Source organism: Stomoxys calcitrans, chromosome 2 (assembly GCF_963082655.1).
Source record: "Stomoxys calcitrans chromosome 2, idStoCalc2.1, whole genome shotgun sequence".
Lineage (NCBI taxonomy): Eukaryota > Metazoa > Arthropoda > Insecta > Diptera > Muscidae > Stomoxys > Stomoxys calcitrans.
The window spans coordinates 196,550,868-196,576,521 of NC_081553.1; the positions used below are offsets into that span (position 1 = coordinate 196,550,868).

At 37.9% G+C, this 25,654-nt stretch overlaps 3 protein-coding genes across 3 annotated transcripts; 2 read left to right on the top strand and 1 right to left on the bottom strand.

The window, feature by feature from the left end:
• The first annotated feature begins 3,529 nt into the window (after window positions 1-3,529).
• Window positions 3,530-4,359, top strand: LOC106081771 (uncharacterized). Its single transcript, XM_013243965.2, has 3 exons — window positions 3,530-3,869; window positions 3,936-4,089; window positions 4,153-4,359. Exons 1-3 carry the CDS (start codon window positions 3,603-3,605, stop codon window positions 4,329-4,331), a joined length of 600 nt encoding a protein of 199 aa, XP_013099419.2. The 5' UTR covers window positions 3,530-3,602; the 3' UTR covers window positions 4,332-4,359.
• A 7,121-nt stretch (window positions 4,360-11,480) lies between these two features.
• On the top strand, window positions 11,481-18,243 carry LOC106081786 (vasotab). Its single transcript, XM_013243985.2, has 3 exons — window positions 11,481-11,634; window positions 17,829-18,017; window positions 18,082-18,243. The coding sequence occupies exons 1-3, from the start codon at window positions 11,607-11,609 to the stop codon at window positions 18,138-18,140; spliced, it is 276 nt and encodes a 91-aa protein (XP_013099439.2). The 5' UTR covers window positions 11,481-11,606; the 3' UTR covers window positions 18,141-18,243.
• On the bottom strand, window positions 18,219-24,650 carry LOC106081785 (iron-sulfur cluster assembly scaffold protein IscU). The gene is made up of 2 exons (XM_013243983.2): window positions 24,491-24,650; window positions 18,219-19,050 (listed from the first exon to the last, which is right to left on the bottom strand). The coding sequence occupies exons 1-2, from the start codon at window positions 24,575-24,577 to the stop codon at window positions 18,673-18,675; spliced, it is 465 nt and encodes a 154-aa protein (XP_013099437.1). The 5' UTR covers window positions 24,578-24,650; the 3' UTR covers window positions 18,219-18,672.
• Between the last annotated feature and the right edge of the window lie 1,004 nt (window positions 24,651-25,654).

Here is a 25,654-nt window from a genome sequence, read left to right on the forward strand (position 1 = left end):
TGAGGTACTTAGTAGCCCTCCAAAGAAGAGTATCATCATATTTTGAGTTATTTCTTTTGTCGATAAAAGAAGCGTTTTCGATATTTCTTCGATGATCAAGGAGATTCTTCAGATCTTTACAAGCTTTGTTGTAAACGTCTGCTAATCTGCCATGTTTCCCGTAGCCTTCTTCATTTTTACAAAATCGCTTATGCTTTGTATTTGTATCTTTTGCTGGACTTGACAAAAGAGCTGCTTCATGAATTAAGCGCGTAAGTTTATATATATCTAAGTATAGCTCTCTGCCTTAAGGATTCATGAGTCGCGAGCCCCACCAGGGGAGTTTGGCGCTAAAATCGCCACCTGTGATAAATTTGCTTCCGAGAGTATGGAAAAACCTTTCGTATTGCGGTGTAATTACAGAATGTCTTGGTGAAAAATAAATGGACGTTATGCAAAGATTTTCGTTGGAGGATTTTACTTTAATGGTTGTTGCCTGTAGATAAGGTTCAGCAACAGATGGACATACCATTGAATTGAATTTCGGACTAAATTGCATGATTCAGCATGGGCTCTATTACTCGTGTGATTTGTATTTAACAAGTCATATCCTCTTATTCGAAAATATGATATGAAATATGAAAATATACTGAGCAACCTTTATAACTTGCAATGTGATTTTCTAAGCAATTAGTGCATAAAGGAGGAATATTTTCATGTTTATAACAAACTGCCGTTGTGTGATCTAGACCGCATTTTACACATGTGTAGTTATTTCTACAATAACACCTAGAATTTCTAAATTGTTGACATCTATGGCACTGGATAATATCGTCCTTTTTATCCGGGGCTTCTATTTTAACAATAGCGTGAAATATATCTCAATTTTAAATACGTTTGGTTTACTTTTTGCTGGCTCCAAGTCGGCATAAAATATTGGGTTGCCCAAAAAGTAATTGCGGATTTTTTAAAAGAAAGTAAATGCATTTTTAATAAAACTTTAATCAAATATACTTTTTTACATTTTTTTTCTAAAGCCAGCTAAAAGTAACAGCTGATAACTGACAGAAGAAAGAATGCAATTACAGAGTCAAAAGCTGTGAAAAATTTGTCAACGCCGACTATATGAAAAATCCGCAAGTACTTTTTGGGCAACCCAATATTAACATCGGATTCCTGGTAAAACGGCTTCTGATATTTGAAATGTTTTTGACTTTATGTCCAAGTTTTTCAATACCATTTTTTATCATTTCAGACAGAGTTGAATAATGTAGGTTTTTGACCACAATTCTGCTTCAATTGAAAAGTATGGAAACTTTTGCCTTCAACATCCAAATAGTTCACCAATCTTATATATACAATACAAATCAATTTGTGTTTGTTTGTTTGTATGTTCCTTATAGACTTAGAAACGGCTTAACCGATTTGCGTTAAAAATTTCACTGATGGTGCATAATGATCCCGTGCTGAAAATAGGGTACTACATTTTTTGATATCTGAAGGGGAGGCGGACCCTCCCACTTATCCTATTTTTCAGAAACGCCTATTTTTCAGAAACGCCAAATCTGGGTTAGAGTGGTGCGATTTAAGCGAAATTTTGTGTGATTAAAAATTTTGGTATCCAAATTTCGGATGGGGTACCTAGGGGGGCCACCCACCCCCAAAACCTACCAAATATGTTTATATCACTCACGATAATATGGGACTCAAATGAAAGGTATTTGCGAGTAGAATACGAATCTGTTTCCAAAATGTGGGACCAAGTGTTTGGGTGACCACCCCAACCTCCAAAAACACCCCTAAATCGGACATATTTACCGACCATGGCAATATGGGACTCAAATGAAAGGTCTTTGGTAGTAAATCACGAATCTGATATCAATATTCGGGAAAAATGTCAATGGGGCTACCCCACACCCATGGTGCTCAAATAAGAGGTATTTTAGAGTACAACACGAATCTGATACATGTTTTCACAGCCAAATCACAGAGTGGTCGCTCCATCGCCCTAACCGAACATGTTTGCTCAAATAAAATGTTTGGAAATATAGAGCTCAAATAAAAGGTATTTGAAAGTAGACCACGAATCTGATATCGACATTCGGGACCAACTGCCTAGGGGAAGTCCCAACCCCATAACAACCCCCAAATAGGACGTATTTGCTAACCATGACAATTTGGGACTTAAAGAGAGTGGAGCACGATATTGATTGTTTTTAGGGACATCGGACATGTGTACTGACTTTTGGAATAAGGGGTTTAAATGAAAGGTATTTGAGATGAGAAAACGAATTTTGTAACCAATTTTGAGGCCAATGGCAATATGGGATATGATGATATTTGAGAGTAGAGCAGGATGCTGATATATTTTCAGGGCTAAGTTTTTAGGAGACCACCCCAAAATTTTAGGGGAACACCCCAAAATCGGGCATATTTACCGACCACTTCAATATAGGGCTCAAATGAAAGGTATTGGGGATAAGATTACGAAATTGATACCCACTTTCGGGACCAATTTTCTGGGGGTCTACCCCTTCCCCAAAACACCCCACAAACAATAATTATTTACTGACCATCGCAATATGAGGCTCAAATAAAGGTATTTGGGAGTAGAATACGAATCTGATATCCAAATGTGGGACCATGTATTTGGGGCACCGCCCCTTTACAAATTTTGGGACCAAGTGATTGAGGACGCCTCATCCCATAAACTCCCCTTAAACCATAACAACCCCCAAATAGGACGTAATTGCTCACCATAACAATTTGGGTCTTAAAGAGAGTGAAGCTCGATATTGATTGTTTTTAGGGTCCATGCCCAAACCAGTCGTATGTACTGACTTTTGCAATAAGGGGTGTAAATTAAAGGTATAGAAAACGAATTTTATAACCAATTTTGAGGCCATTGGCAATATGGGGTTCAAATAAATGATATTTGAGAGTAGAGCACGATGCTGATATATTTTCAGGGCTAAGTGTTTGGTGGACCACCCCTTTCTCCAAAACACCCCAAAATCGGTTATATTTTTCGACCACGTCAATATGGGGCTCACATTAAAGGTATTGGGGATAAGTGTACGAAATTGATACCCACTTTCGGGACCAATTTCTCGAGGGGTCTACCCCTTCCCCAAAACACCCCACAAGCAGCAATTCTTGACTGACCGTCGCAACATGAGGCTCAAATAAAGGTATTTGGGAGTAGAATACGAAACTGATATCCAAATGTGGGACCATGTATTTGGGGCACCGCCCCTTTGCCAAAACTAAAAAAAACCTTCTCTAAAACCTAATTGACGAAAATCAATATTCAAAGGCTAATTTTGTTCCATACAAAGTAAAAGAAGGCGCAGCGGAGCGGGCCCGGTTCAGCTAGTATGATGTTAGAGTAAGAAAATTATCCAATATTCTATTCCAACCAAATTTTGCATACATTTTTCAAAAATTTTGTATTTTACCGCAATGACATTTTTGAAAATTATCGCCAAATTGGCATCTCTCTTAGTTTGCAGATTTGCGAGATGCAGATTTAAGAAGCATCTGAGCTCAATCCAATTCAGTCGTCTTCCAGCATTGGCTCACCTTCGTGTCTCTGATGCCGCTGAATTTCACGCTCAATCGCAATGAAATGCCTTAGCCGCTCACATATGGCCATTATCATTGGCTGTCTAAATATATTGACCTATTGTTTGGTCGGCATAATGGTATTTGAAAATGTAAAATACGATCGCTATTCGCACTATGATTATGACGACTATCGTGACGTGTACAAAAGTTATGAGCTGCGAGAAGAAACGCGAGCCTACCGTGAGCTGTACTGCATGATTTATGTCATTGTGTGTGTTATAATGATGCTATTATCAGGTCTACTTATTTGGGGTGTTGTGAAGGTGCAATTAAAATTGATTTTTTTTAAAGAATTGAAACTAATTATACATTTTTTAATTTAATCACAGCAACGCCCAGGTTTAATGGTGCCCTGGCTCTTGGGTTCTTTTATTGTGGTGATTTATAGCAGCACCGAAATATTGGATGATATATTTCTGAAATCATCATTTCAGAGTGTTGCAAACGCTACTATATTTTTTTCTGTACTTTTTATTGTTTTTGGTAAAAAGCTTTGCATAGCCATTTATAAATGATTTATTTTCACATTTCCTTTTATTTTTCAAGGCTTTCAAATGTTATGCTTGGCATTGGTCTACAGCGTATTTAGAAATTTTGAAGTGAAAATAATTTTGCAACGATTTTGTGACCAGCACGGAGAGGTATTTGATGACTACAAAACTGGAGAACTTGCATCGAACTTCAAAAAGACAAAAGCTGAAAAAATATTAAAGAAAACGAATTAAATAAATCATGATTTTAAAAAATAAAATATGTATGTAAAATGAAAAAACTTATTGAAGCCTTAAAATAGGTTTATGTGACAGTTTTATAAAAGAAACCTGCCTAAACATTTTTATACCCTACACCACTACTGTACTACAGGGTATTATAACTTAGTGCATTTGTTTGTAATAATAAGAAGGAAGAGAGATAGACCCATTGATAAGTATACCGATCGACTCAGAATCACTTTCTGATTCGATATGCAATGTCCGTCTATATGTCTGTGTGTCTGTCCATCTGCCTGTCTGTCCATGTTCATTTGTGTACAAACTACAGGTCGAAATTTTTATCCGATCGTCTTCAAATTTGGTACAGACATGTTTTTCAGTCTAGAGACGAAGCCTATTGAAATTAGACAAAATCGGTTCAGATTCGGATATAGCTCCCATATATATGTTCGTCCGATTTGCAGTAATAATGCAATAAAATGGTCTTTTGTTAACCGATTCTCCCGAAATTTGGCAGGATGAATTTTCTTATGACTTTCGATATTACTGGTGAATTTCATAGAAATCGATTCAGATTCAGATATAGCTCCCATACACATGTTTGTCCGATTTGCAGTAATATTGCAATAAACTGGTCATTTGTTAACTGATTATCTTGAAATTTGGTACGAAGGATTTTCTCTTTACTCTCGACATTACTGGTGAATTTCATAAAAATTGGTTCGGATTTAGATATAGCTCTCATATGTATGTATATCGCCTGATTTTTACTTCTAGAGCTACTGCAGTCGCATTTATTTACCAATCTTCCCAAAATTTTGTACAGCGCTTTCCTCGACTACTACCACTATATCTGAATCTGAACCGATTTAGAGCACACTTCTAAGATATTGTGAAAGTTGTTGTTGGGCAACCCAATATAACACACTGCTACAATATTGGGTTGCCCAAAAAGTAATTGCGGATTTTTCATATAGTCGGCGTTGACAAATTTTTTTCACAGCTTGTGACTCTGTAATTGCATTCTTTCATCTGTCAGTTATCAGCTGTTACTTTTAGCTTGCTTTAGAAAAAAAGTGTAAAAAAAGTATATTTGATTAAAGTTCATTCTAAGTTTTATTAAAAATGCATTTACTTTCTTTTAAAAAATCCGCAATTACTTTTTGGGCAACCCAATACACTGAAGCGGCAGCCCTTGCCGATGAATATCTCCATCGGGTCAATCCGGTACGTACAACCGGCTGCCATGGGATTGATATTTGATAGTTGATAAGGAAAGCAAATGCGCTTGCAGTGGCTCTAGGATTGAAAATCGAGCGATATATATATGAGAGCTATATCTAAATCTGAACCGATTTTTATGAAATTCACCATTAATGTCGAGAGGTAATAGAAAATCCTTCGTACCAAATTTCAAGAGAATCAGTTAACAAATGACCATTTTATTGCATATTTACTGAAAATCGGACGAACATATTTATATGGGAGATATATCTAAATCTGAACCGACTCCGAGCAACCTTCCCAGATATTGCGGTAGTTGTGAAGGAAAGCTTTGTACAAATTTTTGGCAGGATTGGTCAATAAATGCGTTTGCAGTGACTCTAGATGTGAAAATGGGGTGATATACATATATGGTAGCTATATCTAAATCTGAACCGATTTCTATGAAATTCACCAGTAATGTCGAAAGTCATAAGAAAAATTTTCCTGCCAAATTTCGAGACAATCGGTTAACAAATGACCATTTTATTGCATTATTACTGCAAATCGGACAATCATATATATGGGAGCCATATCCAAATCTGATCCGATTTTTTCCAATTTCAATAGGCTTCGTCTCTAGGCCGAAAAACATGTCCTTACCAAATTTGAAGACGATCGGTCATCCTTGTTCGGTTCCTAGAAGCTTTAATTTTTGCTGGTTTGGCAGAAGTTTGGTATGAAGAATAAAATAATGCCCTTCAACTAAATTCGGTCCGGCCGAACATAGCACGCTTTTACTGTTTCAATTTCTCGCCGAACTAACCTCTTCGCCAAGAATCTAATAGCGTATATAAAATCACCCATCTTGGACCGGAGAATTCTGTATTATGATCGTCCAAGTGAAAAACAAGTAAAAGCGTGCTAAGTTCGGCCGGGCCGAATCTTATATACCCTCCACCATGGATCGCATTTGTCGAGTTCTTTTCCCGGCATCTCTTCTTAGGCAAAAAAGGATATAAGAAAAGAGTTGCTCTGCTATTAAAACGATATCAAGATATGGTCCGGTTCGGACCACAATTGAATTATATGTTGGAGACCTGTGTAAAATTTCAGCCAATTCGTATAAGAATTGCGCCCATTGGGGCTCACGAAGTAAAATAGAGAGAACGATTTATATGGGATCTGTATCGGGCTATAGACCGATTCAGACCATAATAAACACGTTTGTTGATGGTCATGAGAGGATCCGTCGTACAAAATTTCAGGCAAATCGGATAATAATTGCGACCTCTAGGGGTCAAGAAGTCAAGATCCCAGATCGGTTTATATGGCAGCTATATCAGGTTATGAACCGATTTGAACCTTATTTGACACAGTTGTTGAAAGTAAAAATAAAATACGTCATGCAAAATTTCAGCCAAATCGGATAGGAATTGCGCACTCTAAAAGCTCAAGAAGTCAAATCCCCAGATCTGTTTATATGACAGCTATATCAGGTTATGGGTCGATTTCAACCATACTTGGCACATTTGTTGGATATCATAACAAAACACGTCGTGCGAAATTCCATTCCATTCGGATAAGAATTGCGCCCTCTAGAGGCTCAAGAAGTCAAGACCCAAGATCGTTTTATATGGCAGCTATATCAGGTTATGGGCCAATTTAAACCATACTTGGCACAGTTGTTGGGTATCATAACAAAACACGTCGTGCAAAAATTCATTCAAATCGGATAAGAATTGCGCCCTCTAGAGGCTCAAGAAGTCAAGACCCAAGATCGGTTTATATGGCAGCTATATCAGGTTATGGGCCAATTTGAGCCATACTTGGCACAGTTGTTGGATATAATAACAAAACACGTCGTGCAAAATTTCATTTCAATCGGATAAGAATTGCGCACTCTAGAGGCTCAAGAAATCAAGACCCAAGATCGGTTTATATGGCAGCTATATCAAAACATGGACCGATATGGCCCATTTACAATACCAACCGACCTACACTAATAAGAAGTATTTGTGCAAAATTTCAAGCGGCTAGCTTTACTCCTTCGGAAGTTAGCGTGCTTTCGACAGACAGACGGACGGACGGACATGGCTAGATCGACATAAAATGTCACGACGATCAAGAATATATATACTTTATGGGGTCTCAGACGAATATTTCGAGTAGTTACAAATAGAATGACGAAATTAGTATACCCCCCATCTTATGGTGGAGGGTATAAAAATTCATGTTACGATGTGTAGGCAGCAAAAAATTATTCGCAATATCGTGCAGGCGTGTTCGGTGACGCATGAGTAGAGATGGGCTTCTATCGGGAAAATACCCAACGCTTGGGTATTTATTGGGTAAATACGCAATAAATACCTTTTTTGAGTATTTATTTGGGTATTTATAATTGCAGATATCTTGTATATAAAAACATTTTCCAAACAATTTTTGATGATTTCCTATTCTCTGTATATAAACCTGACATTCTGACCTCATAAAGTCGGATTTTAGTTTTATATAGCCGCTACATAGACCGATGTCCACACTTAAAGTCTTGAGGCAATAAATTGGTCATTTTTCATCCGATTTCGATGAAATTTGGTAGTGAGTTCTGGTAGACCCTATTCATTTCTGTGAAGTGTGGTTCAGATCGGACTATATTTGGATATAGCTGCCCTTGACCGACCTCCCGATGTAGTTATTGAGGCCATAAAAGATCCATTATTTACCAGAATTCGATGAAATTTGGCACAGTGTGTTCTGATAGACTCCTAACCATTCCTGTCAAATGTGGTACAGATCGGACCATATTTGGATATAGCCGAATTCCCGATATTGTGTAATGAGCCAATAAAAAGTGCATTTTCACCATATTTCAATGAAATTTGCCACATCGAGTTCCCCTACCCCTCTAAACCTTTTTGTTGAATGTCGTCCAAATCGGACCATATTTGGATATGGCTGCTATAAAGACCGATCTCTCGATATAGAGTATGGAGCTCATAAAAGGAGCATTTTTCATCTATTTTGATAAAATTTGAAACAATGAATTTTGATAGACCTCTACACCTGTTTGTTGAATATCGTCCATGAGAAATCGGCAACTTCTTGAAACTCTTCAATAGAGGTCACAAGTGGTAAGAGAAGCAGATACCGGGACTTTAAAAACAGTTGCCTTGTCCGTCTCTCTATCTTATGATCGGGGTAAGGTCACATTTACTGTCCAATTAACATCCAATTTTTGCACTGTCATTGATTCTTCTCTACAGAGAGTCCAGACATTTCAAGTGTAGATTAAATCATACTTTTTAAAAGGCTTGGCGAGATTTCCAAAGTTTTAAGTTTCATTCGATTCTTTACAGCATTTCCTGTTTTTTGAGGAACAAATCCCTCTAAGCAGAAAACACTTGATCACACATGTAATAGACCGGCATAAAGAATACCACGGCCGCCTCATACCATGGCGAAACAATTAAAGGTGGTCTCATTTGTACAATAACCACAAATCATATGGTACAATCCGCCATCTTGTCATCAAGCTGATCGACTTTTTACCAACACACACAAAGAAATTTGTGTGCGTACATGAGCAGAGAATATGGGAGAAAGAAGATAACAACAAAGAGAATGGAAAAACACATCTGTAATCTTTAAAATCTGGCCGGCTGTTAACAGCTGTTCGCGTGAAACCGCCTTTTTATTTCCGCTTTGGCCTCTTACTATGAATGCTTGGGCTTGAATCCTGGTGGGAAGATCGGAAAAATTGTTCAATTATCTAAAACCCATTGATATGAGAGAGGATTCCGTTTCTTCTTAATGCGATGATTGTGGTAAAGTTGCCAATTTTGCCCATGAACATTCCACTAACGAACAGTGGCAAACTTCTCACATATCAATGAGTGCAGTCCAATTCAAGTTTTAAGCTCAATGATAAGGGGCCTCCTTTTTATAGCCAAGTCCGAAAGGCGTGCCGCAGGGTAATATCTCTTTGGAGAGAACTTTTAGATGGCATAGTACCTAACAAATGTTTCCTGCATTAGTAAGGGAAAACCACCGCTAACAATTTTTACTGATGGTTTCGCCAGGATTCGATCCCAGGCGTTCAGCGTCATAGGCGGACATGCTAACCTCTGCGCTATTCAAAATTTTCATCAGTATTTTCATCGTAATATTCAATATTTTCATCAGTGTCACAAACTAATTCCATTGTTGAAATATATAAATTTATAATAACAAATACATACATATTTTGATTTGCCTTATTTTCATATTTTTTTTGACAGTTCATTTTATTTGATATCATTAAAACACGCATCCACTGTGATTTTTATTAACAGAAAACAAGTAAAAGCGTGCTAAGTTCGGCCGGGCCGAATCTTATATACCCTCCACCATGGATCGCATTTGTCGAGTTCTTTTCCCGGCATCTCTTCTTAGGCAAAAAAAGGATATAAGAAAAGATTTGCTCTGCTATTAGAGCGATATCAAGATATGGTCCGGTTTGGACCACAATTAAATTATATGTTGGAGACCTGTGTAAAATGTCAGCCAATTCGAATAAGAATTGCGCCCTTTGTGGGCTCAAGAAGTAAAATAGAGAGATCGATTTATATGGGAGCTGTATCGGGCTATATACCGATTCAGACCATAATAAACACGTATGTTAGTGGTCATGAGAGAATCCGTCGTACAAAATTTCAGGCAAATCGGATAATAATTGCGACCTCTAGAGCCTCAAGAACTCAAGATCCCAGATCGGTTTACATGGGAGCTATATCAGGTTATGAACCGATTTGAACCATATTTGGCACAGTTGTTGGATATCATAACAAAATACTACGTGCCAAAATTCATTCAAATTGGATAAGAATTGCACCCTCTAGAGGCTCAAGAAGTCAAGACCCAAGATCGGTTTATATGACAGCTATATCAGGTTATGGACCGATTTGAACCATACTTAGCACAGTTGTTGGATATCGTAACAAAACACGTGGTGCAAAATTTCATTCCAATCGGATAAGAATTGCGCACTCTAAAGGCTCAAGAAGTCAAAACCCCAGATCGGTGTGTATGGCAACTATATCAGGATATGGACCGATTTAAAACATACTTGGCACAGTTGTTGGATATAATAAGAAAACACGTCGTGCAAAATTTCATTTCAATCGGATAAGAATTGCGCACTCTAGAGGCTCAAGAAGTCAAGACCCAAGATCGGTTTATATGGCAGCTATATCAGGTTATGAACCGATTTGAACCATACTTGGCACAGTTGTTGGATATCATAACAAAACACGTCGTGCAAAATTTCATCCCAATCGGATAAGAATTGCGCACTCTAGAGGCTCAAGAAGTCAAGACCCAAGATCGGTATATATGGCAGCTATATCAAAACATGGACCGATATGGCCCATTTACAATACCAACCGACCTACACTAATAAGAAGTATTTGTGCAAAATTTTAAGCGGCTAGCTTTACTCCTTCGGAAGTTAGCGTGCTTTCGACAGACAGACGGACGGACGGACGGACATGGCTAGATCGGCATAAAATTTCACTACGATCAAGAATATATATACTTTATGGGGTCTCAGACGAATATTTCGAGTAGTTACAATCAGAATGAGGAAATTAGTATACCCCCCATCTTATGGTGGAGGGTATAAAAAAAACTTTTGCGAAAATGTAAACAAACATTAACAATTTCACAAAGCCTGTCATGTAGACAAACAAATCGACGATTTAAAAAACAATTACAAAGCCCAACCTGGGCATCATCTTCAAATCTCTCTCGCACACGAAATGCCCATCATGTACGGTATGTTTTTTAAAGCTTCCGTTGTTGTTTTTTTGTGTTCTTTTTGGAAACAATCACTCACTTGGCTGTCATATGGGATAGATCACCACATAGCTCACTTGAACCTATTCATCAATTCGCATACTCGTACTATAAAACTGGCATCAAAAAAGCTTTTGCATTTAGTCGAGTTTGCGGTCTAACCTCGGATTGAACTCATTTCTGTGCTTAAGTCGTGATTTTGGATTTGATTTAAATCGATTTACATACATACTACTAAACGAGTCATATAAAATGCGTTTCGCTTTGGGATTCTTCTTGGGTAATTATTTTGTTTAATTAATGACTGGCCATTCTAACATAGTAGTGGAGTACTCGTACATTTTTAATTGCCTTTATTTTCTTTTGTGTTAATTGAAGTGTTGATAAAATCAAGTCATTATTTACTTTTTTAATTGGAAGTGTAAAATTAGATCATCTATTCTAGGAATCCATAGAAAATATGATACGAGAGATTATGTGGCTTATATGATATACCTATATGCATATTATATATACACATACTATTCTCGTATTATATACAAAAATTCCGGCTGACCTAAAAGTAGAATTTTAATGTGTTTGAATTCATTGTTTGTTTTTCCATGCACTTTTCACGAATGTTTGATTTAAAATTAAGAAAAAAAGCTAAAGCGATAAGAGGCTTGGGACGGCTCAATCCAATCCAATGGTTTAGGATAACCTTTTAGAACTTCGGACTATCTCCAGAATCTCCCCATAAAAGAGATAGCGAAACTCTGTCCCAAAAGTACAGTTGAATTTTGATTTGGAGCTTGCTCGGGACTGAGCTTGCCACAGAAAATCGAAAACACGGTTACTAGGTAAATTTATACAAGGTAAAGTCATCAGCCGAGCTGATGAAATTTTTCAATACCAGAGTTTTATGTAAATCCCACTAGAACGTCAAATGCGTTGTTTGGGTTTTAAAAGTTTCTTACATTGTTTATTTAATTTTTCACATTTTTATTCCCTCCACCATAGGATGGGGGTATACGTCGTCATTCTGTTTGTAACTCCTCGAACTATTCGACTAAGACCCCATAAAGTATATATATATTCTTGTTCGTCGTGACATTTTAAGTCGATTTAGTCATGCCCGATTTAGTAAAGCTAGCTGCTGGAAATTTCGCACAAATACTTCTTATTTTTGTAGCTCGGTTGGGATTGTAAATGGGCTATATCGGTCCATGTTTTGGTATATCTTGAGGCACTAGAGGGCACAATTCTTATCCGATTTGGCTGAAATTTTTCATGAGATGTTTTATAATGACTTCCAACAGCGGTGTTGAGTATGGTTGAAATCGTTTCATAACCTGTTATAGCTGCCATATAAACTGATCTAGGGTCTTGACTTCTTGAGTCACTAGAGGGCGCAGTTCTTATGCGATTTGGTTGAAATTTTGCATGAGGTGTTTTACTATGACTTCAAACAACTGCCTGAAATCGGTCCATAAACTGATATAGCTGCCATATAAACCGATTTCGGGACTTGACTTCTTGAGCCACTAGAGGGCACAATTCTTATCCGATTCGGCTGAAATTTTGCACGAGGTGCATCATTATGACTTCCAATAACTGTGCCAAATATGTTTCAAATCGGTCCATAACCTGATATAGCTGCCATATAAACCGATCTGTAATCTTGACTCCCGAAATTTAATACAACGTGTTTTCCCATGACCTTCAACATACGTGTCAAATATGGTCCAAATCGACCCATCTCCTGATGTAGCTCCCATATAAACCAATCTTTTTATATTACTTCGTGAGACCCTAAAGGGCACAATTCTTACTTGTATTGGCACAATGACTTCTACTATGGTCTCCAACATTCAGTTCAGACCGAACCATAACTTGACATAGCTCCAGTATTATAGCATTTCTTTTCTGTTATCCTTTTTTTCCTAAAAAGAGATATCGGGAAAAGAACTCGACAAATGCGATCTATTGTGGAGGGCATATAAGATTCGGCCCGGCCGAACTTAGCACGCTTTTACTTGTTATCGTTTGAATTTATAATTTACACCTTTATAATAATAAATCTTTAGATCTTGTGGCTGCTACACATGATAACGCAAATAAAAACAAGTAAAAGCGAGCTATGTTCGGCCTGGCCGGATCTTGGGAACTCACCACCATGGATTCTGCTAAAATATGGGAGCTATATCTGGTTAATGACCGATTTGGACCGTACTGGGCATAGTTGTTGAGAGTCATAACAGACACTAACTAACACTATATGCAAAATTTCTGCCAAATATCGCTTTAATTCGGAGCTACGGTGAGGCTTCCAGGGGCTTAAGAATGTATCAGGATATAAACCGATTTGGACCGTATTAGTCACAGTTGTTGGAAGTCATAACAGAGCACTATGCGCAAAATTTCAGCCAAATCGGATGAAAATTGAGGCTTCCAGGGGCTCAAGAAGTCAAATCGGGAGATCGGTTTAATGGGAGTTATATCAGGCTATAGACCGTATTTGGCACCGTTTTTGGAAGTCGTAACAGAACAAATCGGATGAAAAGTGAGGCTTCCAGGGGCTTAAGAATGTATCAGGTTATAAAACGTATATGGCACAGTATTTGGAAGTCGTAACAGAACGCTATGTGCAAAATTTCAGCCGAATCGGATGAAAATTGAGGCTTCCAGGGGCTTAAGAAATCAACTCGGGGATCGGATTATATGGGAGATTATCACTTTATAGACCGATTTGGACCGTATTTGGTACAGTTTTTGGAAGTCGTAAGAACACTATGTGCTAAATTTCAGCCAAATCGGATGAAAAGTGAGGCTTCCAGGGGTTTAAGAATACATTAGGTTATAGACCGATTTGGACCGTAATTGGCACAGTTGTTGGAAGTCATAACAAAACACCGTTTGCAAAATTTCAGCCAAATCGGATAAAAATTGAGGATTCCAGGGTCTCAAGAAATCAAATCGGGAGATCCATTTATATGGGAGCTATAACAGGTTATAGACCAATTTGGACCGTGATTGGAACAGTTGTTGGAAGTCATAGCAGAACACCGCATGCAAAATTTCAGTTAAATCGGACTAAAACTGTGGCTCCAGGGGCTCAAGCAGCTAAATCGGGAGATCGGTTCATATAGGAGCAATATCCAAATCTGAACCGATATGGCCCATTTGAAATTCCTCAACGACCTACATCAATATTAAGTATCTGTGCAAAATTTCAAGCAACTACCTTTAGGCGTTGGAATATATATGCTTAATGGGGTCCTTGATCAATATTTCGAGGCGAGTACAAAGGGAATAACTAGATTAGTATATCCCCATACTATGTATAACTAGAATGTCAATTAGGAAGTGCCAAGAAATTTGACAGCCAAATGGGAATTTGCACCACCATTCTCACAGGCTTGGTACAATTATAAGGTAAAGTCATAAGCCCAACAACAACGAAATCAACGATACAACCCTGTAGGGATGGTGGCGCAAATTCCCACTAGGTTGTCAAACTTCTGTACACCGTCAAATTGACATTCTTGTTTTTATTTGCATCATCATGTGTAGCAGCCATAAGATCACAAATTTATGATTATAAACTATAAATTCAAACGACAAAAATGTGAAAAAAGAAATAAAATGTAAAACAAAACATTTGACGTTCAAGTAGGATTTGGATGCAACTCTGAAATTGGAAAATTTGATCAGCTTGGCTTATGACCAAGATATATAGTGCACTATCTCTCAAAATCAGTGATTAGTGCAACTCTGTTTTTGTGTATGTTACTAATTCGCGCCATTTTTTATTGTTCGTCTGTGTTGTCGTTCTTAACTATAATACGCACACACACAACCAAAACTCGTTGACAGATAGTGCACACCGCGAGAAAAAAATTGTACTCAGCTGTTTACGGTACACTACCTTTTAATTAAGTCATGCTTATGACTTTACCTTGTAAAGCTGAGTATTCTGTTCGGCTTTTCGAGCGGAATGCGGTCAAACTTCATATAAAACAAGTAAAAGCGTGCTCAGTCCGGCCGAGCCGAATCTTATATACCCTCCACCATAGATCGCATTTGTCGAGTTCTTTTCCCGATATCTCTTTTTAGGCAAACAAAGGATAAAAGAAAAGAATTGCTATAATATTGGAGCTACGCCAAGTTATGGTCCGATTGGGACCATAATTGAATTGATTGTTGGAGACCATAGAAGAAGTCATTGTGTAAAATTTCAGACAATTCGAGTAAGATATCGGTTTATGTGGGAACTGTATCGGTTAATATGGGAGCTGTATCAGGCTATAGACCGATTCGAACCATATTTGACACCTATGTTGACTGTCCTGGGAGGAGTCGTTCAGCAAAATAGGATAATAATTACGCCATTTGGAGGCTCAAGAAGTCAAGACCCCAGATCGGTTTATATGGCAGCTATATCAGGTTGTGGATCGATTTCAACCATATTTATCACAGTTTTTGAAATTCATAACAAAACACGTCGTGCGAAATTTCAGCCAAATCAGACAAGAATTGCGCCCTCTAGTGGCTCAAGAAGTCAAGATTCAAGTTCGGTTTATATGGCGCTATATCAGGTTATGGATCGAATTAAACTATGCTCAACACAGTTGTTGGAAGTCATAATAAAACACGTCATGCAAAATTTCAGCCAAATCGGATAAGAATTATGCCCTCTAGTGGCTCAAAAAGTTAAGATCCAAGATCGGTTTATATTGCAGTTATATCAAAACATGGACCGATATAGCCCATTTACAATCCCAACTGACCTACACTAATAAGAAGTATTTGTGCAAAATTTCAAGCGGCTAGCTTTACTCCTTCGAAAGTAAGCGTGCATTCGACAGACAGACAGACGGACGGACATAGCCAGATCGACTTAAAATGTCATGACGATCAAGAATATACATACTTTACGGGGTCTTAGACGAATATTTCGAGGACTTACAAACATAATGACGGAATTAGTATGGGGGTATACTATGGTGGAGGGTATAAAAAATAGAACACATATGTAAATGTGTGTCTCAGTGGGTGTTTATAATCACCACTGAATGTATATTGTTGTTGTAGCCATATGTCTACATGTGGAGGTGGCGATTCTCATCTAGCTAATTTAGGTGTTCAAGCTCGTTCCGGTCCAAAGGACCTATCGCCACGATAACATGATGACCACTGGTTATTTAAAGGCGCCAATAACTCGCATTGTCATATTTATGCAAGAGTCGGTGCTGCACGGCCTCTTTAGGTGTACAAGCTCGTTCCGGTCCAAAGGACCTATCGCCACGATAACATGATGACCACTGGTTATTTAAAGGCGCCAATAACTCGCCTTGTCATATTTATGCAAGAGCGGGTGCTGCACGGCCTCTCACTGAGACTCTCCGCTCGATACCGCTGATTGTCCGCAACTGTAATTGCTGCTACTCCGTATGGAGCATTCCACTATCCGCAACCTGTGGACGCGCCCGGTAGCTAGCTTGTCGGGATAACAATAAACACCACACAGATCGGAGTTCAAAGTTGAACAAAAAATTAGCGATCCGATCATGAATGTATCCCTATTTCACATTTTTCAGTCGTACTTCTTGTTGAGTATTTCAGGTATCGTTCGTTTCGGCCCCTAACCCAATATAACTTTCTTATTAAATCTCTGGATTTTACTGCTTGAGCCTATAGAGGGCACAATTTTTATCCCATTTTGTACAATAATTTTTCTCATGATTTTCAACTGACTTTATTAAATTTGATTTTAATCGATCTATGCATTGATAATGCTTCTATATAAAATGGTCTTTTGATTTTTACTTCTCATCTTCGTTTTAAATATAGGAGATAGGAAATTATCGATAGTATCGAATGTCGCAAATACTGTTACGATCTCAAACAAACGTGCTAAGTACGGTTGAAATCGGTAGATAACATGACATGGCTCAATCCCATGGCAGCCGGTTGTACATACCGGATTTATCCGATGAAATCCTTCATTGGCAAGGCAGCTCTTGTTTGGCAGCCTCGATGTTCAACACACTGCTACAACACAACATGGCTTCCATCTCTTGACTTGACATCTTGAGCCACTCTCAACATGGTAAATTTTGTCTAAATCGGTCTACAACTTGATATAGCACCCGTATACACCGATCTCGCGATTAGTCTTGTCCTATTGCTTAAATTTTTGCCTTATACTGCATAAATTTAGTACGCAAAGTACACACATGCCCTTCAGCAAAGTTCAGTTGGTGGTGGACTCCCAAGATACGGCCCGGTCGATCTTAGCACATTTTAACTTGTCTGAGAACAAACATTTTAATGGAGTTCGCCACCTCCACATGAAAATGTGGTTACAACAACAACGACAATTTCCTGTTTAATCTTGATTTTGTTGTAATTTTCATTACGATTTTACTCCGCTACAAACTTTAAATATAAAAAAAAAATAATTAAAATTTTTTTTTTTGGTTCATTTTTAAGTTGCCTGCTTGGTTGCCATAGCTTTGGCCACTCCATCCAAAAACAAACAAGGTCCTGCCTGTTCCATAAACTGCGGTGAGAAATATGAACCGATCTGCGCCAAGGCTAAGAATGGCAATAAGGAACGTCTTTTAACTTTCGGCAACGAATGTGTTATGGGCAATTACAATTGTCAACATAGCGATGATCGTAAGTTTAATGGATACAATCACAATCACTGCTATTAATCACAAAACATATTTTCAATTTCCAGCTTATGAAGTAAAGTCCAAAGGAGAATGCGGTGGCAATGTATCCGTACGTCTATCCTAAATTTCAATGAAGAACGTAAGGGACAACTGTATGCCAGAAAAGATCAATAAATGTGTACAATAAAGCTACAAATATAAATATTTATAACAATTAAAGCATATAATTTATTTTTGTAATATTCATTTGTTGTGGTTGTAGTTGTAAGCTTAAGAAAGGTGCATTATATGGACTTTGCCATCTGCTTCTTTTTTCAAAAATGGGCATAGACTATTTCCAGCTGGAGTCGTTTAGGTATATAGATTTCCTTCAGTCATTTCATAGCTTCAACTCTACTAAACTTTCTCTTAACGTATATTCATCTTAAATAGTATCATTATAGAAAAACTTTCCAGTGAAGCTCAGGCTTACACATTTCGTTTTACAAAAATATGATTTTAATCAAGTTTGGGTTGGGGTGGTTGAGTTTGGTTAAAACTAAGCGTACACTAGGAGTACTACTACAATATATAACTAGATAAATTTCAAATAATTGTGAAAACTCTGCTTTCCAAACAGCTTTTCCAGGGCATCCATTTTAATTTTTAGCTCGGAATTAATTCTCCTTCTTCTTCTGCTGCTTGACTTTGTAATCAGCCAAAGCTGCTTTAATGGCATCTTCAGCCAACATGGAACAATGCAATTTTACGGGGGGCAATCTCAATTCCTTGGCAATATCGGTGTTCTTCAATTTGCCTGCTTCATCGATGGTCTTGCCCTTAACCCATTCGGTGGCCAAAGAGCTGCTCGCTATGGCCGAGCCACAACCAAAAGTTTTGAATTTGGCATCGATAATTTTGCCATTCTCATCGACTTTAATTTGCAATTTCATGACATCACCACAAGCTGGTGCACCAACAAGACCAGTGCCCACCGTGGAATCTTTTTTATCTAAAGAACCCACATTGCGGGGATTTTCATAGTGTTCAACGACCTGAGGAAGGGATTTAAAAAAAACGAGACAAGTAAAACGTAAACAAATTAATAGGGCTATAAAACAAAATGTTTTCTTGCTAATCTTATCAGCCAAAATGTGTCTGAGAGATAATGAAAAAAAATGAGCGTGTGAGACAAAGAGGCTCGAGGGTGTTGTGGAAGGAATGAGTTGCTTAAAAATACTGTGTTATGGGAATAATGTAATTTGCATTTTTCTTTTCACTTTAAGCTTCTAATCTGTTATCAGGTTAATCTGTAGTAAGGTTCTAGTAAAATCTGTTCCAATATCAAAAGGAAAATGTGTCCCAAAACAAGCAAAAAAGGAACAGAATTGAGACTTCTTTCACAAATAATGAGTCCGGACGGTGTCTTTCAGTAAAATTTTGTCTTTAGAGAAAATTTCATGAAAATTTAGTCTTTAAACAAAATTTCATGGAAATTTTGTCTTTAGAGAAAATTTCATGGAAATTTTGTCTTTAGAAAAAATTTCATGAAAATTTTGTCTTTAGAGAAAAGTTCATGAAAATTTTGTCTTTAGAGAAAATTTCATGGAAATTTTGTCTTTAGAGAAAATTTCATGAAAATTTTGTCTCTGGAGAAAATTTCAAGGAAATTTTGTCTTTAGAGAAAATTGTATGGAAAATTTGTCTTTAGAGAAAATTTCATGGAAATTTTGTCTTTAGAGAAAATTTCATGGAAATTTTGTCTTTAGAGAAAATTTTATGGACATTTTGTCTTTACGGTAAATTTCATGGAAATTTTGTCTTTAGGGTAAATTTCATGGAAATTTTGTCTTTAGAGAAAATTTTATGGAAATTTTGTTTTTAGAGAAAATTTCATGAAAATTTTGTCTTTAAAGAAAATTTCATGAAAATTTTGTCTTTAGAGAAAATTTTGTCCTTGGAGAAAATTTCATGGAAATTTTGTCTTTAGAGGAAATTTCATGGAAATTTTGTCTTTAGAGGAAATTTCATGGAAATTTTGTCTTTAGAGAAAATTTCATGGAAATTTTGTCGTTAAAGAAAAATTTTTGGAAACTTGTCTTTGGAAAAAATTTAATGGATGATTTGTTTTAGAAAAAAATTGTCTAAGGAAAAATTTCAATGCCATTTGAAAAAATTTTATTGAATGGAAGAACAATATTTTCTCGATTGTTGTTAATGACTGATATGTAAGACCCCTAATCTAGGTTATATAAATCTAATCTGACGTCGGCACCTGTTCCAAAAAAAACCGTTGTTGTTGTAGGGTATTCAACTACTATTCCTAAGAGGATAGGGGCAGGTCATACTTTGCCGGTATAAGTGATATGATGATAGGAAAGCTGGATGAAATTGAAGAGATTTCGGAGCGGATGCCTGAGACATTTGAAGTCAAGTGCGAACCACATCTGCCAGCGGCCTTGGATTCACAGAACTCTGGTATTGCTACATGGAATTTTACGCTACACGGCCGGATCAAAGCTATGGGGCACAGGGGTCTGCATTGCGGACCCAGTGACTGAGATTTTTTTTCGACTGCCTGCTCATAATAGGGTCGCTCAGGCGTAGATCCGTGTTGTTGTTGCAGTGTGTTGTAGACTGAGTCGGCAACCCCTGCCGATTCTGGCCTCCATCGGGTCAATCCGGTACGTTCAACCGGCTGCCATCCAGGTGATCACCGAATGATTGAGGTGGTATTATATTATCACGAGGAAGTCGATTGCCACTATCATTACAAACTGTAAAGTGGACATCAGGGTTATAACATCCAGAACGGCCTTCGAATGTAAGAAGGGTATTACCGCCTTCTCTGAGGATGACACGGTTCGGAATGGTTTGGTGTCGGACCATAGAAAAGGGTTACGAAAGAGTCTGGACAACTTTCATGCAAACACGGCAACGGATGCGTTGAATAGCTATGCAAATTGCAAATTTTGCCCATGAACATTCCACTAAGGAACAGGGGCAAACTTCTCACATACCAATGAGTGCAGTCCGATTCAAGTTTTAAGCTCAATGATAAGGGACCTCCTTTTTATAGCCGAGTCCGAACGGCGTGCTGCAGTGCGACACCTCTTTCGAGAGAAGTTTTACATGGCATAGTACCTCACAAATGTTGCCAGCATTAGGAGGGGAAAACCACCGTTGAAAATTTTTTCTGATGGTCTCGCCAGGATTCGAACCCAGGCGTTCAGCGTCATAGGCGGACATGCTAACCTCTGCGCTACGGAGGCCTCTGCCGGCACACCAGATAAGTTCTGGCTCATTTACGATACAGCAGATGCAGCTGCCCCAACTCCTACACAGCAAGGATTAATACCAACGTGTAGGATGTGTGTACCGACTGTGAAATGGGACCAAACGTCACCTGTTTAACTGCTCAGCCAAATTCACTCTCGACTCAGACTCAGATACCTCAGGACGCACCCCACCTTAGTCGCAGAGTTCTTGAATATGGATATTCAACAGAATCAAGCAGACAAACTATAGAACACAACACACTGCTACAAGAGCAACAAAAACAGCAAAAGGCACACAAAGTGGCTGTATGGCCAAGAAGGCCGCAGTTAATAAATTCGGTAAACACGGGGCGTCGCAGTCCCAGATAAGGGCGTGGGCAACGAACGCGCGTGAAGCGATGGGTAATAGTGAAACGATGGGTGGGACGACCAAATCCCCAAAAATGGATCCGCACCGTGAGAGGACGAAGATATTGCTGAAAGGTAGCAGTATCGTAGTCAGTATGGCTTTCGGCAACATTACAGGTTACATAGGGCTACGGTCGCAAATTTACAGAATAGTTGAAGCAAGTGGCTGCGTGCGTAGGGCATTTGGGTAAAGATGAGACATTTTAACATTTCCTTTGTGGATGCCCGGTTTTTACAGCTAAAAGACTCAGGCACCTGAAACGAGCTTAGCGGCATATAATGAAAAACGATTAAGGATTTGTGAGCAACGCGAAATTCAGCACGAAATTCCTGTCATAGATATCTTCAGGGATACTTTTTGTACTTGATGCACGTAGTTAACAAGGTGACTTGAAAATAATCGTCCTGCTTCTGATTTTGCCACAAACTGCTGTGGCATGTGCGGAGGACCTGTAAAGGCTGTCAAAAGTAGCTTCATACATTTTGTGAAAGTTTGAGGTCGGAATCTTTACTCCATCGACTCTCATATTCAATTGCCAACGTACTTCCACTGTCCATGTTGTGAAAAATGTGGCTGAAGATTTGGTGACAGATCTTGCAGCTATATATGCTACAAAATTGATATGGTTGACGTTTAATACATTCCAAAAATCATCAACGTAGAGGCTTGAAATCATGATCGTCATCTGCATACGATACAATCTCGATGCCGTCTAAAGTGAGCGGAATGTAGGACAGGTACAGGTTAAAATGTGCCGAAGGTAGCACCCCTAGAGCTACGATGATCCGGTTCAAAACTCGGTTAATGGGTGAAGAGATTTCGCACAAATAATTCGCCGTGCTATGCAATTTACCGAATCCATGTGGGTCCGCACTGGGAAACTCTCCAACAAGGGTTGAAAGCCAAATAGTGTTTCAAGCGTCTTAACTACAGACGATAAAAGGAAAAACCTTTTACGGTTTTCCCATGGCTCGAATGTTTTCCTGACTTTAGTTGCTGAATCACTCAGTCTCTTTCCCAGAAATCGGCAACTATAAGAGAGTCAAACGTCAGGTTGTGAACCTGTCGGGTATTCGACTCTCGGTATATTCAGATTTCTCTGAACCAATGTAAAAATTCCATCGCAACCTAGATTTGGCGATGCGAATGAAGTTTGGAACCATGTCCACGGTTAATTGTGATGGTTCTTCATCAGCTTGGAGATCATAGATTCAACGAATGGCGTTTCTTCTCGCCCTGTCAATCTCGGGATGATCGCAAATTTTCCCATGAACACTTCATTAAGGAACAGAGGCAAACTTCTCACACATCAAAGAGTGCTGTCCGATTCAAGTTTAAGGTCAATAATAAGGGGCTTCCTTTTTACAGCCGAATCCTAACGACGTGCTTCAGTGCGACACAACTTTGGGGAGAAGTTTTTAAATTGCATAGTACCTCACAAAATAGGACGAGATAACCACGGCTGAAATTTTTTTATGCGTTATAGGCCTACATGCTAACCTCTGCGCTGCAGTGGCCTACAGTCGGCTTGGTCAATAACCAATAAAAAGGAGACTGATATACCATTCGCGTCTTTCCGGATCAAATAACCAAGGTCCTACGTTGTTATTGTTGTTGAAACATCCTTGCAGATCGCGGTAGCAATCCTTAGCCATCTTCTGGTATGCTAGTTTTGTTACCTGCTAGAGGAATTTAGGCCCACCGGCCGGCTTGGCATAAAGAGAGCGGGAGCTTTTTTAATGATGTCTACCATTTTATCATCTCCTTTAGCGGTGCTCAAAGTTGAGTTGGAATTGTGGCAAAAGGTTAATGGCAAGCGTAACAAAAGATTTTTCTATTCGTTTTTTAGTTTCCCTAAAATTACCTCACAAATCTGTTTCGAACGAATCGTAATTGGTAAAAATATAATATGCATAGACATAGGTTAGGTTGGGTTAGGTAAGAGTGGAAGTCCTTTACAGACTCACTTAGACAATTTTAAGTACATTGTGATACCAAAGTAGCGACAGACCAAGACTTCTGGCGGTAATCGAACCCACGACCCCTGCAATGGTAATCCAAGTACTCTACCAACTCGGTTACCGGGCCGCCCTACGTATAGACCATAACAAAAGTCAATATGATGCTTATTTTGTACATTATGGTCATTCTAGTTGGCCGTAAAATATTTGTCTGTTCTTATGATAAAGGTCTAAAATCCTTTTAGAAATTTTTTGAATATATCTATACTCATTTTATTGAAAATGTAAATTTAGTTTGCGGCGTTACTACCTACGTAGATCCACAACAAGCAAGCAGTAGAAAAAAAGTATCTTTTAATCTAGGTTTTTGTTAAACAAATTGGTTTTAACTATTGCACAATACCCATTATCTTGCAAATAATTAACACTCTGCTCATCTTCCTCTAACTAATGGGACTTTACCCTTTACCTCAAGAACCAACAAAAAAAAACACATCTATTCTATTGTTGTTATGTGTGGAGAATCTTAGATATTCCAATACAATCACCAATGCGATCAAAACAATAAGTCGTCATTTATTTCCCCCTTCACATCATATTTTTTGTCAATTAGCCAAAAATATCACCAACAACAAGAACCGGCAATAGAACCTTCACTTTGAAATAGAAATTACAGTATGTACAGAGTGTAAGACCTTGAAAATAGTTGCCTTTTTAAGAAGTATTAACAAAGATAATAAAAGAACTGGTAACACTACTTATTACACTATCTATAGTGTTGGGCAATGGCATCTCATTTCCCCACGTTCCAGTGGAGGTAGATGACCAAATATATATATATACTTACATTCTCGTGATATAAAGCGACGGGAATACTTTGAGTGCGTCTTAATGGAGCTTGCAACAGACGGGAAACTCGTACCAAGGATGCCATTATGTGGATTAACTTACTTGGGCGACCGTTTTATGAACTCGAGGAAAATAAAAGTTTTGTTGTGAAATATATCAGCTGATAATACCTATCGATAAGTGTAAAAATATCGATTATTCAACCTTCAACAAAAATCGATAGCAATATTGTGAAAAATAACAACTAGTACACAGAAAAAAAACACAGCATGATATATTTAGCACCAAAAGAAAGTAATTAATACTTATGACTTCCAAACGGGAGCCACTTTATGGGATTATGTTTCAACATATCCATTTTATGTGTTTTATATGTATCTGAAAAAAATAGATATAACTTTTTATTTTTTATTATATTTGTAATTTGCAATAATATTGTCATTTCTCAACCGATTGTATATATAATTCTTTTGTAACTGTTGACATATTTGTTAATTATTATCAAAAGCGGTTAAGATTTATATTTAGCTTTCATATACATACATTTATACACACAAAGGATTCACTAATAGAAGGTTGGGTCTGTCCCATGAACATCATTAAGGTTGTCAAATGTGCTTAATGAAAAATCATCAAATGTTTGTTGATTTTTTTCTTTAACTCTCAATTTCAATTTGGTCGCAAAATGACGAAGGAAATTCCAATCTAAATAAAAACAAGTATAAGTGTGCTAAGTTTGGCCGGGCCGAATCTTGGGTACCCACCATGACATAATTACCAGGTAGTGTACCATAAACGAGCTGAGTACAATTTTTTCTCGTGAAGTACACTATCTGTCAACGAGTTTTGGTTTTGTATGCGTATTATAGTTAAGAACCATAACACACATAAAAGAGTTGCACTAACAATTGATTTTGACAGATAGTGCACTCAATTTTTTGTTGTTGGGCAACTGCTACTACCTGTAAATGAATATATCTTGGGAACCCACCACCATGGATTCTGCTACAATATGGGAGCTATGTCTGGTTATAAAACGATATGAATCGCACTTGGCACAATTGTTGAGAGTAATAACAGAACACAATATGCAAAATTTCAGCCAAATCGGATAAAAATCGCGGTTCAAGAAGTCAAATCGGGAGAACAATTTATATGTGAG

Coding starts and splice junctions, on each gene's coding strand:
- LOC106081771 (XM_013243965.2), top strand. CDS start 3,603: ATGAAATGCCTTAGCCGCTCACATATGGCCATTATCATTGGCTGTCTA. Junction 3,870..3,935: donor TTATTTGGGGTGTTGTGAAG/GTGCAATTAAAA, acceptor ATTTAATCACAG/CAACGCCCAGGTTTAATGGT. Junction 4,090..4,152: donor TGTACTTTTTATTGTTTTTG/GTAAAAAGCTTT, acceptor TTATTTTTCAAG/GCTTTCAAATGTTATGCTTG.
- LOC106081786 (XM_013243985.2), top strand. CDS start 11,607: ATGCGTTTCGCTTTGGGATTCTTCTTGG. Junction 11,635..17,828: donor CGCTTTGGGATTCTTCTTGG/GTAATTATTTTG, acceptor TTCATTTTTAAG/TTGCCTGCTTGGTTGCCATA. Junction 18,018..18,081: donor TTGTCAACATAGCGATGATC/GTAAGTTTAATG, acceptor TTCAATTTCCAG/CTTATGAAGTAAAGTCCAAA.
- LOC106081785 (XM_013243983.2), bottom strand. CDS start 24,577: ATGGCATCCTTGGTACGAGTTTCCCGTCTGTTGCAAGCTCCATTAAGA. Junction 19,051..24,490: donor TCGCTTTATATCACGAGAAT/GTAAGTATATAT, acceptor TCCCTTCCTCAG/GTCGTTGAACACTATGAAAA.